The sequence below is a fragment of the Aspergillus niger genome (genome assembly GCF_000002855.4).
Source record: "Aspergillus niger supercontig An12".
NCBI lineage: Eukaryota > Fungi > Ascomycota > Eurotiomycetes > Eurotiales > Aspergillaceae > Aspergillus > Aspergillus niger.
In genome coordinates, this window is record NT_166527.1 from 1,359,068 (window position 1) to 1,376,749 (window position 17,682).

Consider the following 17,682-nt stretch of genomic DNA (forward strand, 5'->3'; position numbering starts at 1 on the left):
GCGACACACAACCCCATATACTGAGACCTGTGTAGATAATCTACCCCTTTCGTATGAAAGCTATCCTCGGCTATGCATACTCTCCTCTCTTTTTCAGCCCTCGTCAGGTGCGGATATACCGAAGATCCTTCTTTCTCTTCATTCCTCATTTAATTCGGCCCACTGCCCGTTCAACCAGCCAACTGTCGGCCCGATACAGGGTCCACCCGGGTGGACCAAAGCTCAACTGCTTGGGATTTGGATTGGATTTGATATTTAAGGTGCTTTAAGTGAGCGGACGGGCCGCTTCCGCGCCGCTTTTGTGACACTCGTTACACTCCGCATCTTTCCATGGATTGCCCATCAACTGTTTGGCTCTTAGGCACCCTTGCATCACGATCCTCTACATCCTCACGATTTTAAAATCACCTCCTCTTCTGTCGGAAAAGTATCCGTCAATAAAATCATACCTATCAAGGCGCACAAGTATTCCTCTTTGTCCAGAGAAGCTATCTAACGTGGAACGAAAGTGCAAGCTTAGTCGATCATTCAGTGGAGTTGAGGGTACAGGTTGCGAGGCATCAACGGGCTCAACTCTTGGAGTATGATCAGATTAAACGACTGTTTTGATGGCAGTCACAGTCAGGCACATAGGTTGCTAGTTGCTACACTGTGGCCAGGAAATCACCCTGAATGCCGGCGCTGACTGCGAATCTCCCGCAAAAACATCCGACAATTCTTCCATCAAACTGAAGAGCGATAGTCAGATGGAGCAAGCAACAAGAGATCGATTCAGCTGAATATTAATAAAGATTGAAAAAGAAAAACATACAACAGAAGGGATTCGCTGGTGGTCACCCACCCAACTACTAACCTCCCGGCGTGTGGCTTAAGTACGGCTGAGCGGACGGGAAGCCCTGTTTTCCACACCCTGTGGTCGTATGTGCTTGACTTTTCTCTGAAACAGTCCATATCGATAGAATAAGAAGTTTAGCAGGATAATACAAAGCTCTATAGTCATTGATCGTTGGTGCCAGACGTGCACTTGGCCGATCTGGAATGCGCATCCGCTATTGTGACAAGCCGCTGTTGTGAAGAGCCTAATCTGCTCCTCAGCAAGCGGAGATTTACATGGAACCCATTGGATACGAGGCTAAAAACGCCAAACTACTAGACACTGACTCGGAGCACGTCCGGGGGACCGTGCGCCACCACGCTTACCAGTAAAGTCCATAAGGCTGGATAGCGTGGCAGCGAGGCATTCCAGTCATATCTCCAAATATCCCATCAACCAATCGGTGATATAGAAAACAGCGATCTAACCACTTGCACAGTATTAAACTAGGCGGTCTACGCCAATGATGTATGCCTGTGACATGTCGCATGGGTTGAGGCTGAAGGCAGCACGTGAAACGTAACCAGCCAATGAACAACCTAAGGATCGGAAATCCCAATCGTTCTTCAACTCCTTGCATCGACCCAGCTTCTTGTCCTTCCTAGCCGTAGGTACACCAGACATTCTATCCCAAACATGGGCGGCATCCCCTTCACATCGCGCGCCTGTGCAGCCTGTAAGAAGCGCAAGATCAAGGTCAGTCCAGAAGTTTTCCCATCGTACCATTAATCGGTGACTAAACCCGGCAGTGTGACCTAGAAAAGCCCGAATGCTCTAGTTGCGTCAAAAGAGGGGGGACGCCTTGCCCCGGTTATCACGATCGGGACTTCATCCACCACAAGTTTGAGCCCCGGCGTGTGCGCAATGCAGAGACCAAGCGACCTGGACCCCAGCGGGTCAGACAGCTCGAGTCCCTGGCTTTGCCTGCTTGCTTCAATATGAGTGCCGAGGCTCGCACCCAGTTGTTTGCGACCTACATGCACACGTTCTTCGCCTCCAATCCTTCCCTCAATGGCAGGGTCGATAGCTGGTATCTGTTGATGGCGCGCTTTCCAACCTTGACCGGCAAATCAGACCTGCTGGATCGATCGGTCATCGGCTTGGTCTCCGTGTATCTGGGGAAGAAAACCAGGGATGGTCGATTGGCACATCATGGATTTGAGATCTACAATAGTGCTCTCCATGCGATGCTACAGATCTTGCAAGGCAACCGCCCACCAACAGCTACCACTCTCTACTCGGCCATTGTCTTCCAGACGTACGAGGTGAGTACGATGCAGTCCAAGAGATGCATTTATTCTGACAGGCCGCAGACTATGGGACTTAGTGAGACGCTATGGCGTAACTGTCTTACCCACATACAGGGAGCCACGGCAATGTTGAAACAACACGACTATACCCGAGGTGATCAAGCCCTCATCGACGCGATCCTCCGGAGGCACAAGTGGGCGACGGTCAGTCTAGGTCGAATTTGATGAAAAGCTTACTGACACTTATCTAGGCAATGTTCACCCTCAACACTCCTTACAGCATGCAAGTGGACGAGGAATGCCTCAATCTCGGACGCAAAGAGAGCCCCGTCGACGAGTTATTCGGCATAATCGCCGAAGCCATAGCTCTACGCAGAGATCTATGTAAACTCATATGAAAGCCGCATGACGATCGGGAACACGCATGCCACGCACTATTGCAGCGCTGTTTTAACCTTGAGGCACGTGTGCACGTAGACTGGCTGCACATGTCCGCTCACAGGCTGGACGGTATACCTACTCCCTGTAGCAGGCGGAACCTGGGCCAGGAGCCCAGCATGCTCCCCCTGGACCCAGATCTCGCACCGTACAATATCGAAAGCCTCGAAGCAGCCAAGATCTACCTCCTATTTTGGGTGGCCTCCCTGGTCATCCGTCGCGTGATCTATCAAACCGAGACGCACCTGATGCGAGGCCCTGACCCGAGCCGCATGGTGTTCTATGCCAGGGAGATTTGCCGCTCTGTAGCATATCTCATGCAGCCCGAGAATCGGATGTCGTCCGGGCAAATCCTCATCCTGGGGCTATCCCAGGCGTCCAAATGTTATATCGACTGCGGGGACAAGGCTGAGTTCGAGTGGTGCCAGGCAATCTACCCGTTCATTGCTGCGAGCGGCTTTGGTATCGCCAGTCTTATGGGCCAGATGGAGTGGAAGTTCTGGAATGCGGCTCAGAGCCAGCCAAGAGGATCTCTCTTGTTATTACCTGAGGCGGTACATGTTAGTTCGATATAAGCGCACACAGGCGATAGTAACCCGACATGACTCCCATGCACCGCTGCAGACATGAGAAAACATATACTAATATACTTATACTAATTGAACCGGTGCACTCCGATTATACTAGACAGGACAGGCCATGAAAGTGTCTCGCACAGTTCGTTACAGGCTAGCATTTTTATCGTAGAATTTACGCCTGATACAACTACACAAGGCTGTAGCACTCGGAAAAGAAAAAGGAAAAGGAAAAAACATTAGGGTAAAAAAAAAACTGTGATATTGCCTTCTCATTTCTGAATATACAGAGCTAATCCATAGTTAGGAACTTTGTAAGGCTCTTTTGACTATAACATGATACACAGGATTCTCAACAAAAACCGCCATCACAATTAAAATGAGTCGACAGGAAAGCACGAGGAACAAGTATGCCCCTGAATCCCACATGCTGAATTCCAACTTCCCAGTCTATGGCACCGCCACAGTAAATGCATGGTCTAGTAAAGCCTTCGTGGACGGCCTTTCCCCAGGAGAAACCCGCAGCATCAGCAAAAGGAACTTAGCTAGACCCTGTACATCCTCAGCCCCAAAGTCATCCGGCAGTCGCTCGGCAAGATATGCAACGAATCCACCCTGTCCGGCAGGATCACTCAGTTGCTCGTCAATAAGTTCCAGATGCTCTTTATTGACTTCCTCTCTTGGAATACCGAAGGTACCAAGTGGAAAGAGTGGCTCGTTCGTTGCTAGTTCGAATATCTGCCCAGGATTAGCAAACGCATCTTACGCTAGAATGGTGGAAAAGGTCAATGTAACGGAGACTTACCAAGCACCCTAATGCCCAGATATCGATGGTCCAATCCCAAGGACACCCATGTATGATCTCAGGCGCGCGTAGTGACAGTGGGGTTACAGGCCGCTCGTCGCACCGTCTCCGAAATTGAGCTATAAAGTACAAGATCAGCAGCTAGCCTCAATAACATGCGTGGGAATGTATTTGTCTCTTACCGCCACCTAAATCCCCGATTTTGACCACAAGCCTGGAGTGGTGGACATTCTTCAGTTGGTTGTAACGTCTCTGTGAAGGCATCAAGTATTCCGGGACACTGTCATCCTTTGTCACCCCCTCTAGCCATCGGACTGGGCTAAACTGTGGTGGCTCTAGGAGGTCCTCAGAATTTTCTATCGCGTCTGTAACCGATACCATGATGTTTCCTGGCTGTAGGTCTATTCAGTCAGACAGCACGCGGCGATTAGTAAAGTTCCATTTTTTTTTTTATCCTCATTTCCCATTGACTTACCACAGTGGACAATATCAGATCTGTGAAGAAAGTCAAGCCCCAGGAGGATCTGGCGCGACATGCTTCGTACATATCCCGCCTGTCGTGGTGTCCATGTGACTATCATTTCCTGCACGTCCGAGATCATCACCGTAAAAACCAGACATAAGTGAGTGCCATTTGGACCTGCATGATAGAAATGATCGAGTAGTTCAATGACATGTTCTTTTCCGGGGTGATCAAGGTCTGAGTCCGCCATATGACGGAGTATCGAAAGCTCCTTCCAATCTGCAGAAGCATTTGCTTTCAGGATCTTCATAGCGACGTTCCGGTGGGTCCTAGTCTTATCCTTTGCCAGCCAGACTGTCGAGAACTGACCGTAGGCTAGCTTTCCGACGACTTCATATTTCTGGTCAAAGATGTCATGCAGGTGGACGGGGTGGTAGCCTCCATGGCGAGGCTTGTAGCGCTCGATCTCGTCGCGGAGGAATGCCTGCGCGCGGAAGACGAGGCGGGTTTGGACGTCTTCGAGCGCGGGTTACTCTTCGACAGGTTCAACCACCTGAGTAATTCGCTCGAAACGGCGCATGTCTGGTCGGATGAATAAGTAGGATTAACCCTGCTTTCTGATAGAGGTTGAAGTTCCATCAGATTGATGATAGAAATGGAATAAGATGTGAGGCTGATGAATGCTCTGAAGCGAGGGGTGGTGGGGTTAAGAATGAGAGAGATGAAAATATTCTGTTTGTGTTGCAATGACACTGGGATTCCCCTAGAGCTGTCGCATTAGATATGGTGTAACCTTCACACGGATGTTGCAGCTCAGCAATGGGTGTCTAGCCCGGCCAATGGTGCTACCTTCTTACCTCTTGAGTATCTTATGGGAGATTCCGGTATCTCAAGGGAGCTCTTCTTATCGAGGCTTGCGCCTTCACATCAAGGATCATCTCCACATCCATGACCAGTCACACCCCAGTTGAAGCTGCCATCCGAATTATTCATCTACCTAACAATTAAAAATTACTCTATACATATCACCCCATCACCCGCCTCTAGATCATTGTCCCCTTATTCTGCTTCTTGTCCACATTATAATGCTTCCACATCCCCACCGCCGGGAACATCAAAACCAACACACAAGTCGCCGCAATGGCCTCATACTTCTCCATATAACCCCACGCGTAATTGACCGCATCCCTAACCGCTGACCCAGGCTCATACTTCATCTGCGACAAATAACCCCCAGAGTACAAGGTTTCGAACAGGTCCTGATCCTCCGCGGGCAATGCCCTCCTCAACCCATCCGTAAACGTGTTCGTATAAATCGCCGCCGAAACCGCATACCCAATAGCGCCCCCAATACTATTGAACAGACCCAACATCGACAACAAAATCGGAATCCCATCCCTAGTAGACGCACACATGACCGCCATCTGCTGACCGATAACCAACATACCGCCCGAAAATGCAATAAAGATCTGACACATAATCACGTATCCGATATCTGCATCCTGACCACGGAAATGGATCATCAAGCCGGCACCCAGGAACATCAGCGGCACCGCGAAGCACAGACATGAGTACTTGAATTCCTTGACCATGCGGATCCAGAAACCGAAGACGGGGGACCAGACGCAGGATCCGACGGTGTAGATGGAGGTCATGTAGCCGGTTTTGGTCACGTCCAGGTTATAGACGACCATGACAAAGTAGTAGAAGTAGCTGTCCCAGCAGTAGAAGCTGAAGTAGACGACTGCGGCAAGAAGACAGGCGCCGAGGACAGTACGGTCGCGGAGAAGGTCGTAGGGGATGAAGTGGACGCGGGCGCACCATCTCTCCCAAGCTGCGAAAGCGAAGAAGAGAACGAAGCCGATAACTACTTCGGCGATAAAGGCGGCGTTGTGGTATTCTGTTCGTCCGTAGCTGGCTAGACTGAAGGGGAGGAGGAAGAGCACGAAGGCGGCCATGAGAATGAGGGCTCCAATTACTGGTGCAAGTTAGTCAGATTTGGGGTCATTTGTGGTCTTGGTAAGGGAAGTAAAAATTACCATCAAATTCGTGAATGTAGTGGATCAGCGACTGAAACCATGTGCGGCCATTGTCTTGGCGAACTAGAACGCCGGTCTTGTAGGCTTTCCGCTCATAGTATTTGAAGACGAAGATGAGAGGCGCAAATACAAATGGCTGGATGATGGCGAAGGCGCCATAGGCCCAGCGCCAGCCCGATGTCTTAATAAAGGAGTTGGCAGCAAGGGAGCCGGTAAAGGCACAGCAGATGAAAGGTGTAGTGGAGAAGCCAAAAGCAAAGGCTCGGTTGCGCAAACCGGATGTATCCGCGATGAAAATCTCGAGGATGAGGTATATAGCATCGTAGCCGATCCAGTAGAAGACATAGCCTGCAGCGAAAGCGTTTGGTCCATTGCATGCCGCAAGGATAATCAGCCCAAGGACATAGACGAAGACGAAGACGATCAGGCCTTCAGCACGTCCCCAGATTCCAAGAAGCTTTCCGATGGGCAGCTTCAGCACCCCACCAATGATGGTTGCCAATATATAGGCCGTCGTGACTTGCGATGCGGTGGAGAAGTTCGAGTAAGCATAGTAGAGGACGTTGGTGTTGATGTATTCGTGAAGTGCAAGCATGAAATAGCAGACCCAGATCCTGAGTAAATTATCAGTACAAGTAATGTAAGCGCTTCCCTGCAATGCTCATACCAGGCGTAAGTGCCGTAAATGGCATTCTTGCTCCACACCAGCGCAGCAGCCTCTGCCTTCTGGACACCGATCGGGGCCTCTCGAGAAACCACTTCGGGTTGGGGGTTTTTCTCAGAGAGCTCCGGGTTATCAGATGGGCCGTCTGCCTGAGTCGTTGTCGGATGCTGCTCCACTGGCTGAAGATCGTCCACAACGTGGTTGGTCTTGCGACCCTTGAGTCGATCGACGACGACACCCATGATAACAGGGAGTGAGATATATTATCTCTGCAGGGTGAATAGGTGAGTAATGTCAAGGGAGATGGGCTTCGAAAGAAAAGCGGAAGGGAAAGGGCCGATCGCCGGATAGTTATATAGTGGGTAGCATCTTTTCCTCCCACGCCCTTCTTCTCCCCTGTCAATCATTCCTTCAACTTGGCTTTTGGGTCCGCATTAGCGCCAACATCAAACTTTTTCTTTCTCCTTCTTCTATGGCTCGTGTGGAGACTGCTCTTTGGGGCCAGAATCTCTGGCTGCCATCATGGCGTGGCAACTAGACTCGTGGTGTCACGCAGGAGCCACTCTTGCAGACGGGGGTGGGCGCCAGGGATTGAGGTGTGTGTGGGTGAATAAATGGGGGCCAGCGATAAGTGCCATCAGATAATCAGGCCAATACATCAGATAATCTCTGTAGTGGAGCTGCCAGCCAATCATGATTAGGAATGACCGGCCGATGCCGGGTGGGATGATAAACTCTTGGCCAATTGCGGCTGTCCTGCCCGGACCATTTATGCCCAGGAGCCACATTCTCTTCCGCCCATTTCCTGGATTGGCCTAGCTACCCGGCTTGATTGGTCGGTGGACGTATTGAGTATCGCTTTCTGCGCTAGGAAAAATTTCACCTCCCCGTGATAGGTACTGAAGCAACCCGGTCAATCCTTCGATCCAGAGATTGCCGTAAAAATCTCTGCTGGGTGGTTTCTGACATCCCAGGATATCCGAGTGAAAGAAAATCGGCATTTTACTTTTGGGTACTTGACGGTCAGGCCACTATTGTACTTGCCAAGTGGTGTGGCAGGATGTATCCGCAATTAGACTGTAATGCATGCTCTCACACACCACCTACACCGATTGGTAAACTCGTACTTGGCTTTCTCGTATTCCATGATCCACGCGGAAGCTTATGCCCGGAATATCCGGCTGGGCTTTCTGTCTCTTCGGAGCGCCCGTTTGGGGGCAACACAGCGTTATTCAGTCAGCCAACAGCAGTCCAAAATCAGTCGCCTTGGTACCCACGGCAATTCGGCATACGCCGTAGTATGCTCACAGCCTTGCATATTACGTACCTTATTTCTACATGTCTTGACCCAGCAGTTGTTCCTGGGCGTGGCTTAGCTGCAAACCCTGGATTGTAAAGCGCTATGATAGTGGATCCGGCTTCCAACCCATGAACCCTTAAGACCCGTTATTCGGAAGCCACAAAATCATGACAAATGGCTTATTAAGTTAATGAAGCACATCTTTACCACTCCATTTAGCATATCAAGTGTGTATTTTTAGGTATGCCCTCGTGTCGGGTCTCGATTTTGATCACCATGCACTGGTAGTTGACATTATGTCGAATCTCGTGGTTCAATTCAGTCATATCTTGCAAAACCGTCCATGATAGGCGGCCATGTACCTCGACCCCAACATGACCCGTTAATCATGACCGCACTGTATCTAAGGACTTGACGGCAAGATCACACTTGTAAGCAGGTATCTTTCCTGTATGAGAAAAATTCCAATGTCAAACCGAAAAGCCAACTCATACGAAGAAGATCAGAGTAGTTAGCCTTCTTTGGCCTCCAATTTAGTCGAGAACATTGATAGTCCCGTGTGGGAACGAAGTGGCTATATCCTGTGACAATATTGACCCACAGATTAGCCGCATTCATCATCCTTAAAATATCATCATATGTGGGAAGCCAAAATGCCTGGACATTGAATATCATTAAACCATTTCACTATTCCGGCCAGCCGAAGGCGTAGGCTATCTCCTCAAACTGGAGATATCGATCTCTGAGGATATTCCACCAAAGAGCATTTGTTCTGTTGAGAGGTGTAGTAACAGTGACGTATGATAGAAGATCCTACTGCATCAACGGTCGGTTCCACTTTTCTTTTCTTCTCGTCGCAGTTGAAAGCTTCCTGTCCTGGTGGTGTCGTCTATACCAGTATAGTCGGGAAAGTCTCAAGGGTTTAGGATTATATGACTGCGTATGAGGTGGCGTATGGCACTCCAAGTTTTGAACGAGCGATTCTCCAGTTGTCTAGGATAGTACGAACTTTGGCTGTCGTTCGGGAAGGAGTAGGAGGTTAGCGATTTATGCTCGGAATTCTCGTCTCCGTTGGTCCGGTGGTTTTAGAAAGAGAGCTCACTGTAGATACACAAATTGTTTGGTCTAGTTGCTGACTCAAGAAGGCGCTGGGCTGGAGAAGGCTCCAGGTATTTCAACATTGACTGTACCACCGCTCAACTCGACGATAGAAGGCTTTAAGTACACGAAGAGGGGCTGTAAAATGTTGGGTAGGGAGTTGGGTTCTACTGCAGAGGTAGCATGTAAGGCTGAATTAGTAGTAGGCGCTTGGGGAAGACTTACTCGCACAACATGTCATGTGCATTCGGTGATGTTGGATCCTAGCAATTCGCAATGGAATGCAAAGAGCTTGCGCATGGGCCCCTAATCTATCACATGAAGGCTGTGTGTTGGTGATAAGTTCAAACTGATGGCGCTCCATTATGCACGAACACTGCGCCTCCATGCCTTAGATTCCTCTTGAAATAGCATCCACGGGGGTCTGTGTTCCCGTGCCAGATCCTTCGGTTAATACTTGGGAGATCTCTGGGGTTTCTCAGCCAATTAATCCCTGGCCTTGTGTGAAAGCACCAGTGTCGGACTCGCGCTTAGTTGTTTAAATGATAAAAATGGCGTCTTTGTGCATGTATGTAGTGTTACTGACTGGCTATGGTAGTATTTTTGCATTCTCGGTGAATGGAACTTTCATTGAATAGTGAATAGCTGATCGATATTTATAAATTACGGGCACATTACGGATGACTTCTGTCCTGGTTCCAACTTCTACCTCCTGAGATGCCTTTTCGCCGTTAAGCAGTCAGTGCCTTTTAATAGCCTTCGATAGAAAAGAGCCTCTGGATAAAATATGGCCTCGACGTATGATCTTGTGAACTATGACTCCGACGAGGAGAGAGAAAGGCATCCTATTGTCCCCTTCGCTAACCTCGCGTCCGCTGCTTTTTTCATGGCTGGCTTGTTGGAACAGGCCGGGATTACTTACGGACTAATGGGTGGGCTTGCGGTCGCGTTCTTGGGCAGCAACCGAGCCACTCGGGATGTTGACATGGCCTTCCAGGCATCTGGGAAAATGCGGGACATTTGGAGGATTGTGGAACCCGAGCCACGGTACATCAGGCTTGCTCTATAGTTAGAGCTTTTTCGGATGCCCCACTGACATTATGACTATTAGTTTGATAATCCCGAACACCAAATTGGTCAGTAATATTGTGAAGGTATTTGTTCGCACTGGCCCAAATTACGATGGTTGCGTAAACGTGCTACATGTCGAGGTTGATCTTATCGAGAGTGGTAAGTTTGTGACTACCTAAAACATGCTCGTCATCTCCTAATTCTGGGTTCAGGGTACCAAAACAGCCCACGGGAGCTTTCAGCGAACAGAAGGCAAATTTCTATCAATACTACGGTTGGGATGCAAATGATCTATATAATAGCGCCCGTCTTTCTCATGCGAGGCAAAATGGCAGCCTTTGCTGCTCGCCAGAGACTTGCTGATATGGAGGACATTCAACACTTGGTGCGGACCTATGGCACGGAAATCCGAGCAGCTGTCGATCATTTAGATCCGGATACCGTGACTACTTTCCTTGAGATTTTATCTCCCGTGAACCTTGCCCGCTGGAAAACATTCTTTGGGCGTTGATCATGCTTTCATGTGCTAGCTGCTTAATGTGATTCCTGACAAGCATTGTACTTTTGCGATTGGCATGATAGAGCAATCTACATACCAGGTCTGGGGACACTTCGTGGATCCTTAGACCCGTATTTCCGATATCTAGTCGCGTGGGTCTCCGCCGAGTATTTCCATCCTAACCGCCGGTGTTTATTTCGAACTGCATGCGTCCAGATATCTTTCCGAGATACAGGAGTAGGGTCCACGAAAATGAACATTTCATCTACCCCATCATTCCGAAAAGCCTGAGCATAATCTTCCAGCCATTTTGTATCGGTATGGCCTTCTAGATCGAGTTCCCTATGACCCCACTCCTCCGCGAGATTCATCCCATCAATCAACTCTTCTAGGTCTAATAGACTTTTGGAGTCAATCGCGCTTTGCACGTACACTGGAAGCTTGGGGTACGGCAAGCCACCTGCTGACGTTAAACTATTTCTCCCAAGATAAAGGGTGTCTGTACTGTGACCCACCTAGACTCCACTCTATGTTCTCGGGTTCAACAGTGAGATGGCAGTAATCTCCCGGCACTAGTAGCCAGAAAGAGGCCCACCCTATGGCCTTAAACCTAGGATACTTGTGGTTCAGCAAATTCGGCGATTTGAGGGGATTTGGGCCACAGGACTCGAGAATATCTGGGTGAGAGGCAAAAAGCTCTACCGCGCGTTCGAATTGCTCGTCCTGTATGCATAACACTAGGTCCTGGGATAATTGTTAGGTGTCTTTCATTCTGGTTCTCACACGGCAAAGGGTCTGCACGTACACGTGGTACGCGCGCTGTTCCATAGTATATTAGCGCTTGTTCTTGAACAAAACAACACTGTATTCCAGCATCTGTCAAAATAGATAACACCCTCAATGTTTCTTGGGGAGGTTGTAGGCCCTCGTTAATCTCTCCGATTGCGAGTGGGTGAAGTGCTGGAGAGATGATCGCATCTTGGTTGGTGACATGGGGTAAATCCATGTTTCACACGCTGGAAAATTGTTCCCTTCATCGGTGATGTCAAGTTGATGAAGGGTAGGGTGGACGCTGGTCGACAGGTTACTGGGAAGGATGAGAGGGGTTTCATGACGGTGGTCACATGATGCTATTTCTAACCTGGCCACCAGCGGGGCTGCAGATTAATGGTAGGATTGCTACGTACGATCTTCTAAGTATTCGAATTATAAGATAATTCTAAATGGCCTACATGCCTTTTAAAGCCATCAAAACCCAACATTCTAAAGTTATTTGCCCATCTCCGTACATGTTCGTATGCTGATGCCTAAGGCAGTAATTGTGAGTTCACCTAAGAATACTTAGGGTCCCATATTCGACACAATGAATGCCTTCTCAGTGTATTTGATGTGTGACTGCTGCTGTGGTGTCTGCCTGTATTGGTGTGTTTGTTGTCTGGGTCGCATTTTTCGATATTATTCTCTCGCTAGCATGGAAAAGTGAACCAACACAATATATATCTAGCGGATACAATCGCGATATAACCCATGCGGTGCGAACAGCGAGTCACAAGCAGGCAAATGATCATTTCAGGACCTCCTGAGAGGCTAGAAAAGATAGCAATACTCGTAAGCACTAGCTAGACAACTTTCAATTGATATTGGGCAGGTTATAGCTCGGTTCCTATATACAGAAGTTGTCGTGTTTACTAAGAAAACCGGTTGTATTCCAGCTAAATCTGGTGCTATATTAATTGGAGCAAAAAGCAGTGCTAACAGATAACCCTTGATGGTCTAGTTGGTTATGGCGTCCGGCTGTAATGGTTAATTGTAACCGGAAAATCCCTGGTTCGATTCCGGGTCGAGGGACATCTTCTTTTTGCATTTTTTTTTTGGCACCAGTCCACATACACATTCACACCCCACTACACGAAGCAATGAATTATTACAAGAGAATCGCAATCGCCCCGTCACCATTTACTCTTCGTTTCTTCATCCAAAACACTGAAATCAAGCCATAGGCGCAGCTGCCGAAAATAGTGGCAAAACCAGTAAGCTTTCATTACCGGCCTCGGAGGCGACGGGATCATTCAGTTTTCCGGTCAGGCGACTCAAAGATGGCTGTGCCTCAATTGCAGCGTGGAGGTGGTCCAGGGTCCACCATTGAGCATAGACAAAGCCTGTCACATTAGACAAGGCCCAATGTTCAGAAGCTAGCTGACCGACCCCAGCCAGCCAAATAGCCGACCACGTGAGCGGCTCGGAGGACATCTTGGGCCTCCGCTCATAGTTATTTAGGGAGTCATGAAAGCTTTGATCGAACAACCATTGCTCCACCCAAAGACATTCACCTTGAAAGCATTCCATTATTTCTTGAAGTATACAATTAGGTCATGGACAAAGAAAGCCACATTGTGATTATCGGTGCAGGGGTATTTGGCCTCACCACAGCCTACCAGCTCGCCACCGAGGGCTACAAGAACATTACGGTTCTTGACCGACATATGCCACCAGTAAGTTCTGTTCTGCGCAGTGGATATAACTTCAACTAATAAGCCCAGGTTTCGGATGGATCCAGCTCTGATATCTCTCGCATCATTCGATTTGATTATGCCGACGATGATTACCTGCGTATCTCTCACGCAGCCTATCTGAAATGGCAGGAGCCCAAGTACCGGGGCATCTTCTACCCCAGACCTTTTATTCTGACGGGAAGCATGGCCCCCACTAAAGATTCATGGATGGAGAGGACCAAAGCAGCCCTCAACAGGTATAATCTTCCATGGACTCACGTAACCGACGCGGCCCACGCGAAGCGGTTACACCCAGTCCTCAGCGGAAAATTAGCCGCACCTCCGTTTTCTGGGTACCAAAACAACCAAGCGGGATGGGCAGATGCCAGTAAAGCCATCAGTCAGCTTCGTGATGATTGCTTCGAAGCCGGCGTTTCATTCATCTGCGGCCGGCGAGGCACGGTTGTCGGGTTCGACACCGATTCCGATAAGAACATCAAGGCGGTACGAACCCTCATCGGAAGTCCCGTGTCGGGTGATCACTTCATTCTTGCAGCTGGTGCATGGGGATCTAGCCTGGTCCCTATGTACAACTCTACTATTGCTACTGCCCAGGTCCTAGGATTTATGCGTCTCACGCCAGAGGAGGTGAAGAAGTACGAAGAGCTGCCTATTTACATTAACTTCTCGAGTGGATGGTTTAACTTCCCTCCCCATGAAGATACTAGCCTACTGAAGATGGCTGTCCATGGATGGGGATATACCAGGACCCCCAAGGAGGGAGAGCTCACACTCGCCAAGGGTAATATCTCGACTCCCCCATTGATTCCGCCTCGCGAGCGCGTCAACTTCGTTCCAGCGGATGGCGAGCACAGACTCCGGGAAGGACTGCGCGAGATTCTGCCTGAGCTGGCTGACCGTCCTTTCGAGAAGCTGGCTCTCTGCTGGTATACGGATACCCCGACCGGTGATTTCATCATGGACTACCACCCGGATTTCAAGAACTTGTTCATTGGAGGCGCGGGCAGTGGGCAGTAAGTCTTTCCTTCTGTATCAGATCATGGCTGGGGGGAATGCTAATGTTACTTGTGCAGTGGGTTCAAGTTCCTACCCGTCCTGGGTGAATACATGTCGCGGGCGATCAAACGGGACCTGCCAGAGCCTCTCGCCCAGAAGTGGCGATTCCGGATGGAATACCAGAACCAGGACGATACTTTCCTGGGTGATGGGAGCCGTGCAGGACCTGCGAGACGGGAGTTGACTCCTTATGAGAAGGCTAAATTGTAGATTGTCCTTGCCTTCGCATGGTGAGGAATGTAAATATACGGTCGATAGTTGATGGATTACGAAGTAAATGATATAAGATGGAAGTAGAAAGTTCCTTTAAAGCAATAGTTTCATTCATGGTCGCAATTCCTATCTTGTGCACACGTCCTTCATCCAACAAAAAGATAAAGACGTATCCGAAAGGAAACCTCAGCGAAATTGCCACTAGCCAGGAATGGATTAGCCCAAAATCACAAGCACGTGACAAGGTTTCCGCTCACGTGGTCGGAAAAATGCTGGACGGAAATCACTCCGACGCCGAGATCGATCGGCTTCTTCCCCGGCTAATGGCAGGAGTAGATGGGGGAATGTAAATTTCCCGGCAGCATGGATCGATCCTCTGAACCCCGAGAACGGAGTCGACAGGCCTGCGAGCCATGTCGGTAAGGTCTCTCTGCTTACTAGGAAGTGGCTAGACATACTGATTATATGATAGACGCAGAAAAACGAAATGTCCGGGGGAGAGACCGGTTTGCTCAACCTGCCAAAGATTAAACCACCAATGTGTTTATTCACTGAGAGACCGAGCCAATGTCACATCGGGCAGAGTTACAAAAGCATACGCGTAATTGTGTCATTCTGAATCTAGAAAGCACTTTCTTCCTAACATTGTATTAGAAGAGCTACCCAAGACCGGCTACGGATCCTTGAGTCACAGGTTAATGACTTGTATGGGGCACTCTGGTGTGTATATCCTGTACCCCACATATATGTCACTGTATAACTCACTGAAGTCTTCAAAGCTCACGCTCAAGTAAAAATGGTGAACCATCGCCGGGGACTCCCGAGAGCAATATTACTTCGCTCAGGGAACAGGATTGGCAGGCTCCCCTGCGAGGAAGCCCTAGTGATATCTCTGCGTTCTCACCGACAAGGCACGTACCCCAGTGCCACCAAAGCCGTGCATATTGACTAACTATACAAGCCCACATCCACCCGCAGAGACACTAGGACACTTTATAGAGGTATACCGAAAAGTATTACACCTGCAGCCACTACCGCTGTTCGACATGGATACACTCCAGTCGGATTTGGCCAAAGCACCAGAGTTTCTTCTGTGGAGCTTCTTAGCGCTCATTTTACCGTTCTCAGGCCACGAATTCTACCATGGCAGAGAATCGGACGCTCGGAACTTCTATTCCCAGTCAGCCGAACAGGCAGTTGTGAAGATGGCCGTCGAAGGCATACCACGAGTGGAAGTACTACAGTCGCTATGCCTGCTAGCCCTACGGCACATCAAAGGTACATACCCCAAGATTAATGTAAAAGACCTCTTCTTACCCCAAAAATAGAAGGCAAAGAAGCCCAAGCCTGCATGACAATCGGGATGGCATCCCGACTTCAATCATTCCGAACCCTGCAACAACTCAACAACCAAACCGAAGCCAGAGTCCTCACAGTTTCCCGCTGCCACTGGAGCATACGCATCCTAGAAAGCGTCTTCACACCCCAACTCTCCATCCCATCTCCACCTCAAATTCCAATAACCCCCGAATATCCCTACCCACCCAGCGCACCCCTCCCACCCCCACTCCCCTCCGCATCCCCAACTCACACCGACCTCTTCGACACCACCGACCCAACCAACGACCTCGGAATCGTCGCCTACAGCATACAACTAACAATCATCTGGGGCGAAACCGCCTCCTACCTTCACAGCATCCGCACGAACCCCAACCTCAACGAAGAAACCCCCTGGTCCCTATCTTCCACCTACTCAAAGCTCAACCACAGACGCAACGAACACGAAACCCAACTCCCAGAATCCCATCTCCTCCGCAATGTGGCCTTCACCAAACGCTCCCGCGCCGAGATTTCCGCCCACCAAGAATACTGGACCTCCTGGATCTCAATGCAGATCTTCTGCCACGCTCTCGTCGCAGTCCAGAACCATCCCTTCATCCACCTCGTCATATTACGCGGGAACCGCGGCGTCTCCCAATCCCGCCTCTTCCTCCAACAAACAGTCGACCACGCCTTATTCCACTCCGAATGGGTATTCCGGCTCGTCCAGGCGTGGGAGAACTTCGATTTACCCCTCCACGACCCGCTAATTGCCCATTTGGTAGCAGCCACTGCGTCCATATCGTGGATATTTCAATTCGCGAGAGACAGAGGAATTGGAGAAAAAGCACGAGGGCATCTTGTCGTCGCAGAGAGATTGTTGTCAAGAATGTCTACCGTCTGGCCGCATGTTTCTCATAGGCTTAAGACTCTTCATGCACTTCAGTCGTCGGCATCCGTTGCGACGACGAACCCGTCTATATCGTCTGAGCACCAAGGTGCAGCAATAACTAAAGGAACGACGATCAGTATCCAGCCATCCCTGTTCTGGGATTTACTCGATCCTAAAATATGTCCGTCGGAAACGCCGGGGTCGTCGGGACCGGCAGCTCCGGGAGCTAGGATGCGCGTTACGACGCAGTTTATGCATCCGCTTAGTGAGGATGAGCCGTCGCTGGGGCAGGGAGGGAGGGATGTGGGTAGGGTTGGTGGCGGTGGTGAGGGGTTTATGGCGGATGTTCACGTGCAAGAGTTGGAGCAGTTGTCGTTGGATGAGTTGTTTGGGCAGTTGGGAGATGATACGTTTACTTGGGCGCTTTGAGTGCTTAATTATATAACATGGGTTAGGGGTGTTTTATGGTTGTCTACAACGGTTTTTTTAGGAAATACGGAGTATTGAAGGGTGGTTGAGGAAAACAAAAGGTCTTGAGAGATGTACAAAATATATTATCACAAAATCTTAGAAGCCAAGAAGCGAATACAGTGTTAGAATGTCAATGTCTAG

The 17,682-nt window shown here is 49.5% G+C and overlaps 9 protein-coding genes and 2 non-coding genes across 11 annotated transcripts; 7 read left to right on the forward strand and 4 right to left on the reverse strand.

The window, feature by feature from the left end:
- Nucleotides 1–805: 805 nt before the first annotated feature.
- On the reverse strand, nt 806–924 carry 5S rRNA. Its single transcript, XR_009468040.1, has one exon. It is a non-coding gene; the product is annotated as a 5S ribosomal RNA (ribosomal RNA).
- Nucleotides 925–1,510: 586 nt separating this feature from the next.
- Nucleotides 1,511–3,309, forward strand: An12g05490 (uncharacterized protein; the record flags this gene model as incomplete). The annotated part of the gene is made up of 6 exons (XM_059750908.1): nt 1,511–1,570; nt 1,624–2,139; nt 2,239–2,328; nt 2,376–2,508; nt 2,602–3,122; nt 3,250–3,309. The coding sequence occupies 6 exons, from the start codon at nt 1,511–1,513 to the stop codon at nt 3,307–3,309; spliced, it is 1,380 nt and encodes a 459-aa protein (XP_059604476.1).
- Nucleotides 3,310–3,587: 278 nt separating this feature from the next.
- On the reverse strand, nt 3,588–4,715 carry An12g05500 (uncharacterized protein; the record flags this gene model as incomplete). The annotated part of the gene is made up of 4 exons (XM_001395580.3): nt 3,588–3,875; nt 3,943–4,061; nt 4,125–4,343; nt 4,418–4,715. The coding sequence occupies 4 exons, from the start codon at nt 4,713–4,715 to the stop codon at nt 3,588–3,590; spliced, it is 924 nt and encodes a 307-aa protein (XP_001395617.3).
- Nucleotides 4,716–5,448: 733 nt separating this feature from the next.
- On the reverse strand, nt 5,449–7,350 carry An12g05510 (uncharacterized protein; the record flags this gene model as incomplete). The annotated part of the gene is made up of 3 exons (XM_001395581.1): nt 5,449–6,383; nt 6,445–7,058; nt 7,112–7,350. 3 exons carry the CDS (start codon nt 7,348–7,350, stop codon nt 5,449–5,451), a joined length of 1,788 nt encoding a protein of 595 aa, XP_001395618.1.
- A 280-nt stretch (nt 7,351–7,630) lies between these two features.
- An12g05520 (hypothetical protein) lies at nt 7,631–8,504 on the forward strand (the record flags this gene model as incomplete). Its single annotated transcript, XM_059750910.1, has 3 exons — nt 7,631–7,704; nt 7,789–7,829; nt 8,083–8,504. The coding sequence occupies 3 exons, from the start codon at nt 7,631–7,633 to the stop codon at nt 8,502–8,504; spliced, it is 537 nt and encodes a 178-aa protein (XP_059604477.1).
- An 836-nt stretch (nt 8,505–9,340) lies between these two features.
- An12g05530 (hypothetical protein) lies at nt 9,341–10,048 on the forward strand (the record flags this gene model as incomplete). Its single annotated transcript, XM_059750911.1, has 4 exons — nt 9,341–9,446; nt 9,554–9,691; nt 9,774–9,833; nt 9,918–10,048. The coding sequence occupies 4 exons, from the start codon at nt 9,341–9,343 to the stop codon at nt 10,046–10,048; spliced, it is 435 nt and encodes a 144-aa protein (XP_059604478.1).
- A 245-nt stretch (nt 10,049–10,293) lies between these two features.
- An12g05540 (hypothetical protein) lies at nt 10,294–10,756 on the forward strand (the record flags this gene model as incomplete). The annotated part of the gene is made up of 2 exons (XM_059750912.1): nt 10,294–10,553; nt 10,618–10,756. The coding sequence occupies 2 exons, from the start codon at nt 10,294–10,296 to the stop codon at nt 10,754–10,756; spliced, it is 399 nt and encodes a 132-aa protein (XP_059604479.1).
- Nucleotides 10,757–11,165: 409 nt separating this feature from the next.
- Nucleotides 11,166–12,082, reverse strand: An12g05550 (hypothetical protein; the record flags this gene model as incomplete). Its single annotated transcript, XM_059750913.1, has 3 exons — nt 11,166–11,536; nt 11,592–11,820; nt 11,882–12,082. The coding sequence occupies 3 exons, from the start codon at nt 12,080–12,082 to the stop codon at nt 11,166–11,168; spliced, it is 801 nt and encodes a 266-aa protein (XP_059604480.1).
- A 756-nt stretch (nt 12,083–12,838) lies between these two features.
- tRNA-Tyr (GTA) lies at nt 12,839–12,924 on the forward strand. Its single transcript has one exon. It is a non-coding gene; the product is annotated as a tRNA-Tyr (tRNA).
- Nucleotides 12,925–13,448: 524 nt separating this feature from the next.
- An12g05570 (uncharacterized protein) lies at nt 13,449–14,855 on the forward strand (the record flags this gene model as incomplete). The annotated part of the gene is made up of 3 exons (XM_001395586.1): nt 13,449–13,568; nt 13,617–14,602; nt 14,663–14,855. The coding sequence occupies 3 exons, from the start codon at nt 13,449–13,451 to the stop codon at nt 14,853–14,855; spliced, it is 1,299 nt and encodes a 432-aa protein (XP_001395623.1).
- A 1,049-nt stretch (nt 14,856–15,904) lies between these two features.
- On the forward strand, nt 15,905–17,499 carry An12g05580 (uncharacterized protein; the record flags this gene model as incomplete). Its single annotated transcript, XM_001395587.3, has 2 exons — nt 15,905–16,136; nt 16,187–17,499. The coding sequence occupies 2 exons, from the start codon at nt 15,905–15,907 to the stop codon at nt 17,497–17,499; spliced, it is 1,545 nt and encodes a 514-aa protein (XP_001395624.3).
- Nucleotides 17,500–17,682: the final 183 nt, after the last annotated feature.